This window comes from Cryptomeria japonica, chromosome 10 (genome assembly GCF_030272615.1).
Source record: "Cryptomeria japonica chromosome 10, Sugi_1.0, whole genome shotgun sequence".
Classification (NCBI taxonomy): Eukaryota; Viridiplantae; Streptophyta; class Pinopsida; order Cupressales; family Cupressaceae; genus Cryptomeria; species Cryptomeria japonica.
Window position 1 is genome coordinate 826,525,199 of NC_081414.1, and position 19,318 is coordinate 826,544,516.

At 37.1% G+C, this 19,318-nt stretch overlaps 1 protein-coding gene across 1 annotated transcript; it reads left to right on the plus strand.

Moving 5' to 3' along the window:
- The first annotated feature begins 420 nt into the window (after positions 1 to 420).
- Positions 421 to 1,047, plus strand: LOC131076852 (7-deoxyloganetin glucosyltransferase-like). Its single transcript, XM_058014187.2, has one exon. The coding sequence runs from the start codon at positions 421 to 423 to the stop codon at positions 1,045 to 1,047; it is 627 nt and encodes a 208-aa protein (XP_057870170.2).
- The last annotated feature ends 18,271 nt before the right edge of the window (positions 1,048 to 19,318 follow it).

A 19,318-nucleotide genomic window follows, 5' to 3' on the forward strand; every position in this document is an offset into this window, starting at 1 on the left:
TTTAGATGTCTACATATGATTTTGAAAAGTATGAAGTTAGGGTAAGCATGTACTGACTCTCCTCTCTCCTACTGATGCTGAAAACAAATATGATGCAAGACAGAATAGCCAATGCCATGTTACATTGATAATTATTTGAATCAAATGTCTTTGTATGTTGTCTCTGGATCTCTAGATTTGATTACCTGAGTATTTTTGCATCAACGAAGCGAAGAGGCGGAGAATGTTTTTTTTTTGAGGGATTGTGATTTCAGTGGAAGAAGGGAAGAGGCCGGAGAATGTGTTCACTTGTTTGCCCGGTAATCTCCCACCTCTATTGCCGACCGATCTCCTGTCTGTCTACCGCGCTGAGAGTGCCTGTGATGTTTTATTACAAAAACATCTGCATCAGAGTAGAGACAGAACAGAGGAGATTACGTGATGGTGAACACGTTGGAGGAGTTGGAGGGGAGGGAAGCAGCGGCAACGCTGTCTATAAACGGGTGTCCTTCTGTGGCCGTGGGTCCTCTGTTTCTTCCCAACTTCTTGGAGAACAAAAATGTCGTGCGGTCCACGAGTATGTTTGTAGAGGACGAGAGTTGTCTTGCATGGTTGGACACACAGCAGCCGGCTTCTGTGATGTATGTTTCCTTTGGCAGCATCGCCGTCAAATCTAATGAACAGCTTGAAGAGATTGCTCTGGGTTTGGAGAACAGCCAGCAGCCTTTTCTGTGGGTCTTGCGAAATGATATTGCAGAGGGGAAGTCTGCTGTTTTGCCGCATGGGTTTTTAGAACGGATTGGAGATAGAAGGCTGATTGTGAGATGGGCGCTGCAGGTTAAGGTGCTGTCACATCCTGCCATTAGAGCTTTTCTTACGCACAGTGGATGGAACTCTGTGATGGAGAATTTCAGCTTAGGGATTCCTATGCTGGGATGGCCTTATTTTACGGATCAGTTTCTTAATTCCAGATTTGTGAAGGATGTGTTGAAGATTGGGATGGATTTTGAGGGTGTGGATGTTGATGAACAAGGTTTGTTAGGAGAGAAGAGGTGGAGAAGGGGTTGAGGAGGATTATGGAATGTGAGGAGACGAGGCAAAGGGTGTTGAAAGTGAAGGAGGCAGCAGTTAAAGCAATTAGCACAAGTGGCTCGTCTTTCTTCGGTTTGAAGTGGCTCGTCTTTCTTCGGTTTGAACAAGTTTGTTAAGGCTGAAGTTATTCTAGTTCTAAAACAGAGCTTTCGTATAGCGTGTTGGTGATAGGTTAGTCAATCGCAACCATTAATTGCAAAATCGACGGTGTAAAATGCGCGAGTGTTAGTTGATGAATACTAAGAGGGGGGGTGAATTAGTATACCGAAAAACATTGCACTTAAACACTTAAACAATCTAAAGATAAACCGGTAAAACAGCTTAACAGACAGACCGGTTATCACACAAGCAAACCAAAATGCAAATAAAGCATTCACCCACAAAAGCAATACAACCATAACACAAGATATTTGATGTGGAAATCCAAATGGGAAAAACCACGGTGAGATGGAACTCACAAGTCACTATCTGCAAAATAGAAACCAGACCGGTTAAGGTCTTACAATGTTCTTCACCAAAACAGATCCTATTAGAAATCTCAATCTCTGTTAGGAGATAAGTCCGATTAAAGACTACCTTGCTAGAGGATTTTAGATTCACAGAGGTGAACCACCTTGTTAGAGGATTTTACAAAGGCTACTCTGAGCCTACCCGGTTAAGGGCTACAGACTTGTCAAAGAGGTGAGTAATCAACAAGTGTGTGATCTATCAGATAGCATAGATTGCTTAGTTAGATCCAGTATAGCTCACAGCTAATGCATTCCAGCATTACTTCAGTCTTCTCTATCTCTCACTCAGTTACAACTTGATCTTCTCAGATAAGATCGCTCTTTCATCAACTCATCAACCACCTTAAACCCTAGCACAACATAAACCCTTTCAGCAACAACCTAAAACCCTAGACATGATGTCCTTTTAAAAGAATCTGATTTCATGTTGGTCCAATAGGATTACATTACAATTTCCTAGGTTCAATGAATCTAAACATACTCAGTAACACGACACAAAAAGCATCGTCAGTGTGTCAACACTGTCAAACAATCGGTGGGTTGGTAACTCATCACAAAATGCCGGTTGGTAACTCATCTCAGAGTATTACCGGTTCATACAAAATACCGGTTGCCGGTTTGACAAAAATGAAGACTGGTAAGAATGTGTTATGCTGCTTTGCTCCCTCGTACCGCTTGAGATCTACGAACCGCTTGGGGTCGACATGCCACTTCAGATCGGGAAACACATTCTGCAAAATTACCAATAGTCTAAAGACTAGAATACAACATACCGGTTGAAACAGATACCCGTTGAGCTCTAGCTCATACATATAAAGGGGTCTCAATGCAAGTGTGTGTCCATCAATGACAATCACAACATAAACATAAAAAATGCCAACAATCTCCCCCTTTGACATTGATGGCAACAATTAGGAAACTAAAATTTTGACATCTAAGTGTTTTACAACAAAAACATGCCATTAACAAAATTGTTCCCCTTAAGCATATACACTATCCCTTAATCAATACAATGTATAACATTTTTGCATATAGAGCATAAACATTGAGATATCAAAGCATATAGCATATATCAAAGCATATAGCAAAATTTTAAAACCAGATACTTCTCCAAAATAGATAGAGTACTTCTCCCCTTTTGCCAACAATGACAAAGTACCGCTGAACATCCCTGTTTCCATTTGATATTAAAATAATAAAAGTTTATGACAACAAGGAATAATACTCGTCAAAAACCGATTTATAGTTTTGCAAAAATTGTTTCATTGATAGAGACCAGGACTCAAGTAGGGAGGTGGCCACTTCTTTCTCTGTTTGCATCTGGGATACCTGTTCTTCCATGGCATCAACTGTGCTCATCTCCTGTGTAACTGTCAAGACATTCAAGTTCAGATAAGACTTCTGAAGAATTTGCAGACATGGAAGTAAAACCAGTTGTAGCTCCTGCAAGTCTCTAGACCGTGTACTGATCTCTTGCTCCATTTTGGCTGACTGAATCTGAAACCGGTGAACGGTTTGCCCATAAGTTGCAAAGGAATCATAAGGTGGCTTAAATGTGCTCAAGTAAGACTGTAAGTCTGTTTGAAGCTTTTGCTTTTGAGCTAGCACATCATCGTAGAATAGATGGGGTTGACAGATTTTGCTTAGTAGCAGGTTTCCCTCATCCAAAGCGTCCCTTATATCCTTTTGGTCTTTCAGCAGTTCAGACCGAAGTTCATTCAACTTCTTCACCAGAGCAATGTTAAGAGCCTTTTGATGCTCTTTCTTGACATTTGCCTCAGCTGTTTCTTCCAGGCTCTGCACCTGATCATCCACAACTGTACATAGTAGCTTAAGCTGTGCTAGCGATGATTCAGTGTTGGGAAGATTGGTACAAGGGATCAAATCGGTAAGGGTGTCTACAGCCGCTTGAATTATATCTTGCTCCTTTTTCTTTAGAATGATTTCAAGGCGCTCTTGAGCAACCTTGATGCTCTGCATTAGCTCCGATTCACTTGCAGACTGGAGATTGATAGGACTGGTGATATCAGCCGGTTTGGCTTGACTCCTGGTTGCCTTTGTAGTCTCCATCTGTGTGCTCTTCATCGCTTCCGTTGCCTTATCCTCTTCCGCTTTCTTTTCTCCGCTTTGCTTTTCTCCGCTGCCTTGTCTTCTTCTTCCTTCTTCTTTTTCTCTTCTTCTTCTTTTTCTCTACTTCCTTCTTCTTTTCTTGTTCCTTGTCTTCTTCTTCTTTCTTTTTCCTCTCAGCTTCCTTCCTCTTCTCTTCTTCTTTCTCTTCCTCTTCTTTCTTCTTCTTTTCTTTTTCCTTCCGCTTTTCCTTTTCTTTATCTTCCTCTTCTTTCTTCTTTTCTTCTTCCTTCTTCTTCTTTTCTTCCTTATCCTCTTCTTCTTTCTTTTTCCTCTCATCTTCTTGCTTCTTTTTCTCTTCATCTTTTCTTTTCTCCTCTTCCTCTTTTCTCTTCTCTTCCTCTTTCGGCTTTTTCTCATCTTCATCCCTCTTCTTCTTCTCTGCCTGTTCCTCAGCCGCTTCCTGTCTGTCCTCGGCTTGCTCACTGCCCTGTTTGGCCTGTTGCACCTGTCCTGTTCCCTTAGAAGGTATGTCATGAGTGACATCTTCTATGTCCAGGGCATTGACATCAATAGTGTCGATTGGTTCTTCAACTGGGTTTCCTTCTTCATCAAAAACTTCATCCGGTTTCGATATAACCGGTTCTTTTTCCACTTGCAGGTTGGCCATACGTGCTTTGTGAGCATGGATAGCATGATCCATATGCTGATGAGTGTCTTTTTCAACATCATCAACTCTTCTCTCTAACAGCCAGAGTCTTCTTCTCCTTGTGAAGAAGAGTCCTTTATTTTGGTCCAAAACATCAAATAATTTTGAGTTTGAGAGATCGGGAAAGTACTGTGCAAAGACTTTCTCCCTAATCTCTTGTTCTTTTTCTATGACAATGCGCCATTTATTATCTAATGCCTTATATAAGGAATCCGATGTTTGAGATTTAATCTCTGATGGCGACCTGTCATTCTTACACAAATAAATAATAATCTCCTGTAGTACTTCTTCTTTCTCTTCATCACTAAAACCATCATAATAATCTACTAAGTCATGAAGTAATTTTCTCCTAATATTCTTTATTGTTCTTTGACAATGTGTCAAAGGTTTATATGAGGAGATATCAATATTTACCGGTGAAGACGCTGCTAGTTCATTCTTCTTCATCTTCTTCATCTGTCTGGCCTTCTTTGGCATCTCCTCAGACTCAGTCTCTTCAAAGTCGGTTCATTTGACTTAGTCTTCCTTTTTCTTTCAAAGACTTTTGCCGGTGCCACTTCCGGTTTCTTCTTTGCAGGTGACCGCTTGGTCACTCTTGGAGTTGCAGTAGTAGCCAGTGCCGATGTTGCAGGCATTGCCTTTGCCTTCTTTGTTGCCGATTCTTTTCCTTTCTTAACAGAGGGTTCCTCGACCGGTGCAATCCTTTCCAAATAGGTTCCGGTCCTCTTTGCCTTAGGATCAAGAGGTGAGGCAATAAGGGTTGAGGCATACCCTTCCAGCATATCGTACATCACCTCATAGCCCATTGGCTCCACTTCTTCCATTCTAGGCTCAACAACCTCCATTAAGCATTTGTCCACCTAGATGGTGAAACAGATGTCATCTTCATATTTCTTGACGATGTCACCTGAGATCTTCATCCTTTGACTCATTTTCCGTCTAAACTCATCAAAATACTTGTTCAGCACATCAGGGTAACTGGTTCCGATTGCTTGAATGCTTTCCTTGATCTGCTTGGTTACCAGTTGGTCAAGAGACCACTGGACATCTCCTACTCCAGGAAAGTAGCCTTGGAAATAGAAGAACAACCCAACCAATAGTTGTCTAAACTTGAATCTTAGTGCATTATCCTATTTGATCGACTTCAGATTAGACAGGAGTTGCCTCTGCATACCGGTGCACAGGTCAAATGATGCATCCTCTTTAATCATCCGGTAAGCGACATTTACCGCTGCAGCAAATACAGAGTTAATTCTGCTGGCAGAGAATGTTCGGTAGCCAATCACCATGCAAGCATACTTAACCAGATCATCTTTGACAGAGTTGACTGTCATGCCTCGTGAATCGCTCATTGAACCGGTGAGCCTTGACATTTCCATTTTGCTTATTGTCCTTAGGGCTGACACTTCCCCTGTGTTGCAAAAACCGATGACTGCATGAATTGCCTGTGGCGTGATATCATGCGTCCTCTCCAGGTACATCTTGTCACCATGGACTCTGCTCAAAATGATCCTAATATGATCCTCTGTAAAGTCTTCCAGAAAGTATACAACATTATGAAGTTTCTTCTTCTCTAAGATACTATATTCTGGTTAGATTTTCTTATCCTTTCCACAAAACAGACCTAGTTGGGAGTGGATGGCTAGAGACCCTAGGTCTTCAATCTTGCAATCAATATAGTCAGAAATTCTCTCTTCTACTATCACTCTAGCCGGAACTTGTGATAGGGCATTATACTTTGACTTCCTTTGAATGAAACTTTCAGATTCCATGGATGCACTAGAACTGGTATGAGATGTGGAAGCCATTGTAGAATATTTTAGAAAACTCAAGAAATACCTTTAAAACGCGAATTTAGGGCTTTCTGATTCTCCTTCACTCCACACTCCGTTGGTTGCTAAATCACCATTTTGTGTTCTCCACTTGAACGTTTGCAATTTGAATTTGAATTTCCTTTGCGATTTGTCAATTTCTTGAAATCTCAGCTCAAATCGCCTTTTCTTCGCTCTGCTCTTTGAAAAACTTTTCTTCGCTCGAAAACAGATAGTGAGAAATGAAAAAAAATGCTTTTATACATGTCTCTCACCTACTGCCATTAATGCTCCTCTTATTAGGGTGTAAACCCTAATTTGCCTTTTTTTACCATTTCTGGTCTTCTGCTAAGTGACAGGTATCACATACTGGTTAAGGTCTTTTACCGGTGTAAACGAGGGGTTCGAAAACATTTCGCCGTTTGCTCCCCCTAAGCCTTTTGAAGCTTAGTTTGTCGGTTTCGATATTTCCACACTAGGTGCAGAAATTGGTTCCTCTTCCAACATTCTTGGTTTCTTCCTCTAGGTTTTGTTCATGTCCGCTTGAACTATTTCAACATCAATTTTTCCTTCCGGAGTGACCGGTATATCATCAGATATACTCTTTCTGCTTCTGCAGAATCTTGCAATGTGACCCAGTTTGTTGCAGTGATAGCAAACCAATCCAGGTGCTCTCCAAGGTCCATTGTTCATGTTTCCATTCTTCCTTCTGCATGTTGCAACAGTGTGACCATGACCATGACAGATCATACAATTTGCTCTCCATCTGGTTGCCGCTTGATGGCCACCGCTTCTTGGCTGATGATTGAAGACATTAAACTGGTTGTGGTTCCGGTTCACAAAAGGTTCAGGACTAACTCCTTGGGTCCTTTGAGGATATCTTCCAGTGTTATTCATCACAGACCTACATTCAAATGCTCTATGCCCAAACTTGTTGCATGCATAACAATGACCATTGAACTTATTGGATCTAGGTGTATTGTTAATAAAGTAAGGAAAATTATTGTAGGCTTTGCTCCTACATACATTGGCAGTGTGTCCTTCTTTAAGACAGTTAAAGCAAACAGGTTTGAATTTTTGCTTACCTTTTCCTTTGAATGTCGGTTGCTTCTTTGATGCTTCAGCATTTGTTCCTGAGGATTCTCCTTCCTCATGTCCAGAGAAACCAAGTCCATTGGTATTCTTTGCTGGTCTAGTTGACTCAAGCTTTTGCTCTAGCTTGACAGTACTTTTGCTGAACTTAGCAAGTATTTCCTTTGACTCACAGAGTTCTTTGGAAATAACAGTATTTGTCTCCATTAGGCTTGCATTTTCAGAGATGACTATGTTCAGTTCATCTTGTACTCATTTTTCCATTCTTCTCTCATGAAGGCGAGCAGTCAGTGCACTAATCTCTTGTTTCAACTTGGAGATCTCATGATCTCTGTCCTTCATCAGATCTTCAGCTTTCCTCCGGTTCTCAAGCTCTTGACTAAATCGAATAGTCAGTCCTTCCAACTCCTTTCTCAGGTTGGAGTTTGATTCATTCAACTTATTTACTTCTGCTATCATGGCTTCCATGTCTGCTTCATTTGCAGAACTATTTTCAGATAGCTCCATCAGCTTTTCTGCATGTTCTCTCTTTTTTGCTTGAGATGCCTTGTATTTGACCATAAGATCATCATAGGCTTGCTCAGACTGAGTGAGCCATTGAGTAAGTTCCCTCAAAGTGTATTCCCCCATATCTCTTTCCAAGTGGTTAAACTTATAGAAAGGTAGGCTTTGATACCAATTGATGAATACTAAGAGGGGGGGGGGGGGTGAATTAGTATACCGAAAAACACTGCACTTAAACACTTAAACAATCTAGAGATAAACTGGTAAAATAGCTTAACAGACAAATCGGTTATCACACAAGCAAACCAAAATGCAAATAAAGCATTCACCCACAAAAGCAATACAACCATAACACAAGATATTTGACGTGGAAACCCAAATGGGAAAAACCACGGTGAGATGGAACTCACAAGTCACTATCTGCAGAATAGAAACCAGACCGGTTAAGGTCTTACAATGTTCTTCACCAGAACAGATCCTGTTAGGAATCTCAATCTCTGTCAGGAGATAAGTTCGATTAAAGACTACCTTGCTAGAGGATTTTAGATTCACAGAGGTGAACCACCTTGTTAGAGGATTTTACAAAGGCTACTCTGAGCCTACCCGATTAAGGGCTACAAACTTGTCAAAGAGGTGAGTAATCAACAAGTGTGTGATCTATCAGATAACACAGATTGCTTAGTTAGATCCAGTATAGCTCACAGCTAATGCATTCCAACATTACTTCAGTCTTCTCTATCTCTCACTCAGTTACAACTTGATCTTCTCAGATAAGATCGCTCTTTCATCAGCTCATCAACCACCTTAAACCCTAGCACAACATAAACCCTTTCAGCAACAACCTAAAACCCTATACATGATGTCCTTTTAAAGGAATCTAATTTCATGTCGGTCCAATAAGATTACATTACAATTTCCTAGGTTCAATGAATCTAGACATATTCAGTAACACGACACAAAAAGCACTGTCAGTGTGTCGGCACCGTCAAACAATCGGTGGATTGGTAACTCATCACAAAATGCCGGTTGGTAACTCATCTCAGAGTATTACCGGTTCATACAAAATACCGGTTGCCGGTTTGACAAAAATGAAGACTGGTAAGAATGTGTTATGCCGCTTTGCTCCCTCGTACCATTTGAGATCTACGAACCGCTTGGGGTCGACATGCCGCTTCAGACTGGGAAACACATTCTGCAAAATTACCAATAGTCTAAAGACTAGAATACAACATACCGGTTGGAACAGATACCGGTTGAGCTCTAGCTCATACATATAAAGGGGATCTCAATGCAAGTGTGTGCCCATCAATGACTATCACAACATAAACATCAAAAATGGCAACATTAGTCACTCCGTACTATCGTTTTGGAGCTAGAATAGATGCATCTGTTTGTTCATGACATTTCCCAAATTGACAAATCATTTCAGTGTTGAATCATTTATTTTTCGAATATGTCAAAGGTTGTGTAGGTCAATAATGATAAAAGGTGCATAAATACTGTATAAACAAGTCTTATGTAGTGGTTAGTGTTTATTTCGTTACTAATTAGTATTTGTTTTTGTTATTTGTTTGGTCTGTGTCACAATTTTGTTTGTCTAGTTCAAAGGTTACATTTTTAGTGTGTTTGGAAAGTTGTAGGATGTTTCTTTTTTATTTTGATGGTGATTTTATATTATAATTAGATTATTGATTATGAACGGAAAGATGTAATAGTGAGATCTTTATAAAATTAGATTTGTGAGATCTTTATAAAATTAGATTTGATTGAAGGAACATTATGCAAAAAAGAAAGGAATATATATTGAATTTTGATGGTGACTTTATATTATAATTAGATTATTGATTATAAAGAAATTTTTTTAATAGTGAGATCTTTATATATTTAGATTTGATTGATGAAACATCAACCAAATATTTGTATAAGGAAAGGAATTCATGTGTATATTATTTTTATATTGCTTATCGAGAGTGATCAAGTTATAGTGTTTCCCATCAAACTAATCCCCACTAATATAGTTGAAATTCTTGCACCCAAAGCAACATTGTCAACAAATATGAATTCTTTAGTATTGGCTTTAGCTAAAGAAAACAAGTACAATATCTTTTATAAATTATTTTGAAATTAAATGATTTTATTATAGAGGTGGAAGACTTGGTTTCTCAAGAGTTTTGACGTTATTGGCATTTATGATAAAAACTACATATGACTAATATTGCCCCTCTGTTATGCTTAAATGGATGTCCATATCTTATTCGAAAGCTCTAATTTTCACACAAGTTGCATTTAACAAAATTCCCATGATTTGCCTTGTAGAGGTAATATCTTAGCCACAAGGGTTAATTTTATCTACCAACCTATAAGGATGTGACATTTGTCAATTTGTGGTTCAACAACATGACTCCTTACATGAGCAAGTTCTTTTATGCAACCATGTCTAGAATTAGATAACGACTAAAATGTATGTATCGTTTTGATTGGCTATGCTAATGTGCTAATGTGTTGCAAAGTATGGGGCCCCCTATTGGTCTCACCTTTTACATGGACCGTTTTGGATACCTTGGCAAAAAACATGCTGATGTGACCTTGAAACCTTAGTTATAAGAGAGGGAATTGCCAAACAAACTACTATAAAAAAAAATGAGAGTGATTTGAAATTTCCATGTAAGATTTTGATAAGCGCAAAATTAAACTGCTCAACTACTAGATCATCCCCTATATAAGAACAAACTCACATACCTAATTGTTTCTACACTTTATTCATTTGCATTGGATTCTTGATCGAATGCTGACGCAATCTTGGACTAACATTCATGGAACTTTTCTGCACTTGCACCAGCCTTATGACGTAGTCTAATCTTTCGTCGGCTGCAAGTTGAGCTCATTCTTTATATATTTTAAGTAACCAGCCTTATGATGACGTAATCTATTCTTTCGACGGCCGCAAGTTGAACTCATTCTTTATATATTTAAAGTCTTTTAAAATGTAAACGTCTGTTTCACCATCTGGCCTTGCCACGTTGTACCTTGCAATAGTCCCTTGCTTTTGAATAAACTCCTTGCTGGTAGCCTAAGGTGGCCTTAACAAGTACGTGGGTTTTCATTTTGCCACGTCAGTTTCTCTCTATTCATGAGGTAATTTTAATTATTTGCTTATCTATATGTGGCAGCAGATATACTCAACTACTTACGTGGCAGTCAAAGGTTGTATGGCATTCAAACATTCTAGAAAGGGCCTACACTATTCTGCATTTAAAATCTTTTGCTGACTGTATGTATGTTTATACCCACGTTGGAATTTTATCTCTAAGGTACCACTTAGACTTCCATGCAGTCTCTATGCTGCCATGCGAGCTTCGAGCATAGCATATGCTAATTTTATTGAAATATTACTACACTGGTATAGATTGAACTCTGCATAATATGCTATGTTGGCTCTTTTTATTGTTGGCCTTGGTGGATACGCTCTCTTTATGCATCGTTTTCACAGTAAAGGTGGGCTTCAATATAAACAGATATGACGTACACGTTTCAAAATGGTGCAGGACAGAGTAGCCAATGCCATGGTACATTGATAATTAATTGATAATTATTTGAATCAGTGTCAGTAGATTTACACAATCTATTCAAACGTCTTGTCTGTTGTTTTTTGATTTGATTGTGTCAGTGTATGTTTCGGATCACACATCATGATCTATCATCAAGATGATAAAGAGGGTAAGAAGAAAAAATGGATCACATAATGTGATTTGAAATGTTGATTGCAAAACACCCACACAATCAAATCCAAAAGCAATTATTTGAATTTTAGTGTAGCCTGCAATCTATTTATTACAAAAATTGGACCCCCTACAAGTACTTCTCCCCTATCTAACCTACAATATTTATAGATTTATTTTTGAGATTTCTTAGATAAATGTTTATATTAGTTAAGATAAAATACAAAATAAAATTGTCAATACATGAGTTGTCATAAAATCTATGAAAAATCATAATATTTGTAGTAAGATTGTTGTCATAATTCAAGATAATAAAATCTAGGAATAAATTGTATCTAGTGGATTATCCATAATAGCTTAGCTAAGACTAGTTCACATCATCTTAGTTGCAATACAGAATGGAGAATGCTTAGAGAATAATAGTAGATCAAATATGAGTAAGTGAAAATGGACCCCATACAACTATTGCCTCCTCTCACCTAGCTATCTAAAAACAATTTATCAGGGAAAGTTATTTTTGAGATATTTGAGGGTAAAATTTATGTACCTAGTTTAATATTAGTCAAGATAAAGTACAAAATAAATTTATTGTATGTGAGTTGTCATAAATTCTACGAAAGATCATAGAATCTATTGTAAGAATATTGTAGTTGTAACTCAAGATCATAGAATCTATTGTAAGAATATTGTAGTTGTAACTCAAGATCATAAAATCTAGGAATAAATTTCATCTTGTGGATTATCCATAACAACTTAGTTAAGACTAACTCAATATCATCTTTGGTGCAAGACAATAAGATGGAAAACTCTTAGACATGAATGGTAGATATAATATGTCATCATTGCATTTTGCATTTAGTAAAAATATACTTGTACAAAGTTATTAGTCCCTCTCTCCTAGCTACCTAATAAAATTTATTAGGGATAGTTATTTTTGAGATATTTTAGGGTAAAAATTATGTACCTTAGTTTATATTAGTCAAGATAAGTATACATTTTAGTTATGAGAAATTATAGTATATAATTGATTCTTAGGTACAAAGATAAATAACTAGGTAAACAATTCTAATTATAAGTGTCTTAGGGATGTATTGATAATTTGAATTAGGGATATGTAGGGTAAATGGAAAAATGAGTACAAGCATCATAATATATTGTAAGCTAAAAGGTTGAAGTAGATTTGACACAAAATATAAGCATTAAGTGATATTAACAACATAACACCTTTGGGTAAAAGCACAATGTTGTGTCACTTTTATAAAGGCACCTGTTGTGACGTTTTCACACATCACCCCATTGCAAATGTAGACCCCCTTTTTTTTCGGCCCTCCCAGTTTTTGGGCTTGCGTTTTTGTGGTCTTTTCACAACAATCTTGTCAATCTCTCTGCTTTGCAAGTGTTTGGGGGTCATATTGATTAAATCTGCTTTTTGTTTGAGCGATTTCAGCTAAGTCTAGGACTCATTTTGTGAATTTTAGGGTTTTTTCCTTCTGTCCTAGATTTTAGGGGTTTCTATTAGGGTTTTAGAAAAACTGAACATACAACTGGAATTAGGACCCTTTAAGGAACCTCCCAATAAAATTTGAGCCAAAACAGAGCAACTTTCTATTTTTAGAAAGTCCCTATTTTTTAGGGATTTTTTCGAGTCTCAAAATGTCGCCATTTTGCCAAAAATCAAACTTACTATTTTTAGTAATTTCTATTTCTAGTAAATTTCTATTTATAGAAAGTCATTCTTGCGTCTTGTTTTAGGCTCTAACTCTAACATTTTGTAAAGTTTCTATTTTGGGAAAGTCTATTTGTGGTAGGATCAAGCTAGTAGTAGCGAAGAATCAACATGCACAATCACTTCTAAATCTGGAAAGTTGAAAGAAGATAGGCAGGGGTCTAAAATAGCTAAGTATGAGAATCATCCCTGAAGTGGAAGGCACAAAATTGTTCTAAGTCTGGAAAATCCACCTTCAAAATCCCAAAGTGGCATTTCAGCATAGACAGTGGTCAAAATTTGGCTAAGTTTGGATCTCCTATTCCAGAAGAGGAAAGCAAGCATGATCATCCAAGTCCAGAAATTCACATCAATCCACCAATGTCATCCTGATCCGAAAATGGCCTAAAATTTGACTAAGTCTGGAAATTTGGAAGATCTTCCAAAATCCAGAATTTTCATTATGATTCCTATGGACCTGAAACCACTCTCAAACATCCTGACAGTATATATGAAATATAACTTAAAGTATCCACTTATACTTAAATGTTATATTTCATATATATATCCTAACAAAGAGCCTAAAATGATGGAAAAATCCATGAATCCATGAACATGGCCAAAATGTGCCTAGGTTTGGGCTGGGGCGCTGAATTGATGAAGGCATTCACAAGTGCAAAAATCCACCTCTCCATGGACATGGCCAAAATGCGCCGAGGCCTGGGCTGGGGCACTGAATTGACGAATGAATTCACAAGTGGAAAAATCCACCTCTCCATGGACATGTTGAAAATGCGCCAGGTCAGGGCTGGGGCGCTGAATTGAGAAAGCCATTCACAGAAGGAAAATTCATGAATCCTTGGCATGGTGAAAATTTCACCCAAGCTAAAAATTGAAATTTTGCCTAAGGCACATAATCCAAGGAGTCAAGGAGGAATAAAAAGCAGAATTCCCCTCGAGCGAATTTTTGATTATCCTATTTTTAGACACCAAATCCCGACCAAATGTGGAAAATTTTATAGATTCAAAATCGGGGTGAAATTCTTCATCCAATGAACCTGGCTCCTAAATTTTAGGAGGATCCCTAAAAAATAGGGATGTTGAAAAAGAGACATGGACAATTCACAAAGTAATGGAAATTCCTTCCTTCAGGACATAATTCCAGGAAAGGTGAAAAATTGACTAAGTGTTGGAAATTCCTTCCTTCATGACAAAGTTCCTGAAAAACGTGAAAATTTGGCTAAGTGTTGGAATTTCCTTCACGACGGAATTCTTGGAAATGTGAAAATTTGGCTAAGTGTTGGAAATTCCTTCCTTAAGGACAGAATTCCAGGAAAGATAAAAATTTGGCTAAGTATTGGAAATTCTTTCCTTCGGGACAAAATTCCAAGCAAGGAAGAAATACACCCAAGGATGAATTGAACATACAATTTCTAAGGCAAGGAAGGAATCAGGGATGAGCTGAACAAGAAATTTCCCCTCTAGGGAAAAATTTGAAAAATCCATGCTCGAGCATCAAATCACATCCAAATTTCAAAAGTTTTACAGATTTGGTTTCGTAGGAGAATTTTCTCTCTCTTGGACCGCGGAACCCTAATTTGGAAATTTTCCTAAAAAATAGGAAATGTGTAGAATTGATAAAAAACCTTCTCTGAGCAAGGAAAGTTGAAGAGACTTCAAGAAAATTCTTCCTGAATCAAATTTTCCCTCTCCAACAATTTCAGATGTGTAAGAGCGGATATACGACGGCGGGGTCGACTTGCATGGCGAGGATCTATTAAACACGTGGCAATAGAGTGGCGCATTCATTACCAAAATATTTGACCAAATGGCGACCCGGTCATTGCATGATGAATTTATGGCAGATTCCTTTTGCATGCAGTCGCCGCATGTGGAAATGATGGATCATTTATGACATAGTGGGGTGATTTTTGCATGGATGAATATTCAATGCATGTTGGGAAAATTTGAAGGAGGTGGTGCATTTAATGCACAATGGATGCTATTTTGGGTACTTTTGAATTAATTGTATATGGGCATGATGGGTTATTAATTGGAGATTCCCACCTTGTTGCATCATGTGTGGAGAATCTTTTGGGCAAACCCTAATTAGTGTTTTGCATGTAGCCAGGGCTTGAAGCCTATATAAGGGGTGACCCCCCCTCATTTGTAAAGGAGGGAGCTTTGTATGAAATTTTTGCGACAAGTTTTTTTGAGAAAATAATAGTGAAACATTGTTCTCTGATGGTGTCCACTTCAATTATTTTTTCAAAACTTGCATGGTTTCACCTTCCTCACTTAGATTATAAATAGTAAAGTTCTTTGATTTCAATGGAGAATGTAATGGTGTTTGATGAATTTCCATGGTTCATACTTTTTGCATCTTGCTGATTGTAAGTTGCAGTGTAAAGTTAGTCTGAGCCCCCTAAATTTGTGCTAAGTTTGATTGTGGATAGTCGTTTGGATTGTGCCATTTTTGGGTATTCAAATGTACTTTCTCGATTTGAAAATCCTCTAGCATCCCCAGAAGATTGCACTAGTTCTTGCGGAGTTGTAGTTGATCTTGGTGAAGCAGAGCTTGGTTTATTTGGAATTTGTCCACCAAAGCACTATTCATTGTTATCACTGCCCTTAGGAGTAGATTTAGATCCTTCTAAACCCTTTTCCCCTTTACTTTCAATTCATTTTAGTTCATTCGAAGCAGCAACATCGCAAAATTTCCATATCCGATGATGGAGTTCCAGCCACAACAAAGAAGTGAAAGAATGATGCAAACGTAAGGCCCCTTGGATTACCAGCAAACACATCAGCCAACTGAGTCACGTCCACGCATTGAAGGAACCTTGGAGTTGATTATTTGAACTTCTTGCAATCTTAGCATACAATCGCACTTTGATCAAGAGAGAGTGAAGTGACCATTAGGCAACTTTATTCTGTGTTTGACGTTGTCATAAAAAACACGTCAACAACACCGACCAGCAGAACTAAAACTATTTAAATTTGATCGCAGAAAAGTGACATTTCTAAATTGAATTTTGTAATTATGTAAAATGATCAATTGTAGAAATATTAATGAAATTTATGTTTGTTATTTTAATATTTTTTAGGAAAAAAATTGATATTTTTTAAATAATTTCAAAGACAGATTTTTCATTGTTGAAAAATGTTGAAAATCAGGGGTTCTAGTTGGCGCCACACAAGAAAATGAAAATGGACTTATTTCTTTCTAATTTTTTTTTCCAAGTAGAGAATATATATATGTAGTGTTAAATAATTTTTAAAATTTTTTTTTGATATATATTTTTCTCATTAGAATATTTTGAACTCCAACATAGCTAAATTTGATAGTTTTTGGTCAGCCCCACCTCTTGACTAGTAAATTTATCATTAGCCAAAAACAAAAAATACCCTTTTCAAGAAGATTCTCTCATCTAGTGAAAATTTATTTTTAATTTTATTCAATATTTATTTTTTAATTTCGAATCAACCTCTTTTTTTACTTTAAAAAGCTACTCACAATGTTTAATAAATAAAAAATATTCACAATTATCAAAATATTAAAAAAATTATATGACCAGATTCGTGACTTCGAGATTTGCAAAAGGGTATTTTTTGTTTTTTGAAAAAAAATCAAATTGATGAAAAATTAGCCAAAAGTCGAATTTGGCAAAAATGCACAAAAAGTGGCCTTTTTGGTGCCACATAGAAGGCCACATAGGATAGTTCAGCCAGTTCGGCTGAACTACCCTTAGTTTCAACATTTCAAAAAAAATGATTTTTTTTTTTATGGTGGCTTTTCAACTAAGGGAGTTCAACTGAACTCCTAGTGCCATTTTGGCACCACGCAACCGAGGAGTGGACTACCCTCCGTTGGCCCAAAGTGTGACATAAATCCATGCTTTTGCCCCTTTAAAGTCATCTATATTATAAAAATGCTAATGAAAAATACAAAAATATAAATATAAACCACAAAATGTGGGAAGTAGCAAAAAGGGATACAAGAAGATATATAACCAATAAAGTTAGTGGAGATGGGCTAGTAGTTGTGTGAGGTCCAATTGTTGTAATAGTACTCGTGGTTATAATATTCAATCTTGCCACATATTTATACTATACAATGTTAATTTAATTAGTTCACATGTAAATTAAAAAAAAAACAAATGTGGATCAAGATGGATTCATACTTGACCACATGAGAACCTATGAATGTTATATAAGGCATAAATACATTTGTTAACAAGTAAAATAAATGTATCAGAAAAACCCCAAAGCCAATCTATTACAACTTGCAATATAACCTTCACAAGAGAAAATTAGAAAGCTTATTTCACCAATAGATGAATTGTATTAGGATGAGATGTTAAATTGTGTACATGATCCTTTCTTATAATGAAAAAGGTAGAAATTAGGAAAACACATGATATGGACGTGTGTCTGTATGAATCTTATATGAGAGTAGGTAGAATCCAACTATCGACAACTACTAACACAAATTATTAAATGCAAAGTAAACATTAATAAATAATATTCACCTAAATATCTAATGTTGGCTGCCTAAGTAGAATTAAGTGTAGGTAAATAGATAAATCCATATTTACTCCACCCCCCATTAAAAGCAACATAGGGAGAAGATTATTACGCAATATGAGCAAGATGCAATTTTGGTTCCAGCTACAAAACCATGTTAGGTACCCATGTACAATGCAAGTGCAATACAATGAATTGAAGTCTCTCATAAATGGAGAAAGGGAGAAAACCACATGGGAGAAAACTCATCTCCAAAAGAGAGAAATAAAAAAAACAAGATGGTGCATGGATGACTCAATCATACCCCCAAGGACTACATACGTCATGTATACGCAATCAATTATCCTCCCATGGGAGGGAAAAAGAGAGACATAATATCCCTCGATAATGAAGAAGCTCCAATGTTGATGAAGTATAACTAAAAACAAAATATGATCCAATGCCTACAAGAAACACATCTCCCCTTGGAAAGAAAAAAGTCCACCAAATGATGTAGCGACTCCAAATCTGATTGGGTGAAGAAGGAAGGAAGTCTCAAAATAGTGGCATCTAAAAACTGAGTAAGAGTCTTCAAGCTTGAATAAGGCACCACATAATCATGATCAAATCAACCAACAAATATGACCAATAAAGTGAAGGAGGAAACTCGTCTATGTCAATCTCTAAAGACAATGTAGATGTATCAACAACCATGTTGAAACTTTCATCAAAGAGGAGACCAATCCCTTCAAGTATGTCTCTCAAATTTGCAAGATAAGACTCCAAAAACAAGTCTAAAATATATTTGCTAGATACTCATTCCATGAAGCAAGATTTGGAACACTATTATCAACCTATTGAAGAGTGGAACCCAAATCTAAAGAAGATGGAGAAAGAGGAATAAGAAGCTCAACACTAGTCTCAAGAACACAAAGATTCAAAAGACCAAATTTCTCTTGATAAGTATGGTTCATGAATATTAGTTGAAGGAACATCATCATCAAGAAAAAAAATGAGAAAAAAAATAGAAGTGAGATGCTTGATCCACTACTCCTATAGAAATAATATATCTAGTCTCCATATCTCTATTGTATACATGATTAGGAGTGAACTAAACTATCTTACCTTGTGCACCATGAGTAATTTGATAAACCAAAAGGAGATTAGTGTTCAAGGAGTGTACACAAAGAACACCATTAAATGATCCCTCACCCATACCAATAGAAACTTTCCCACAAATAATCATATATGTATTGTTACCCATCAAAATGTTAGGTGAACTACAAGGCTCAAAAGAAGAGAACATATCTAAAGAAGAGGCCATATGATGGGATGCACCTGAATCTAGAAGCCATCTCCAATTTTCAAGAATAGTGGAGGCCAAGAGTTCTTTAAATTTCATCCCATTTACAAATCCTATGTTCACTAACTATGTAGATGAAGATATTGCTGATTGAGAATCAAAAGAAGAATGAGACACTGATAAGGGCAGTGGAATGTTGTTCTTCTCAAGGTGTGTAGGCTCATTAATCTTCTTAGTATAATACCTATGCTCATCATGTCCTGATCTCTTGCAATAAGCACATTTCATCTTCTTCTTTTGTGATGATCCCTCTTTAGAAGAG

Coding starts and splice junctions, on each gene's coding strand:
- LOC131076852 (XM_058014187.2), top strand. CDS start 421: ATGGTGAACACGTTGGAGGAGTTGGAGGGGAGGGAAGCAGCGGCAACG.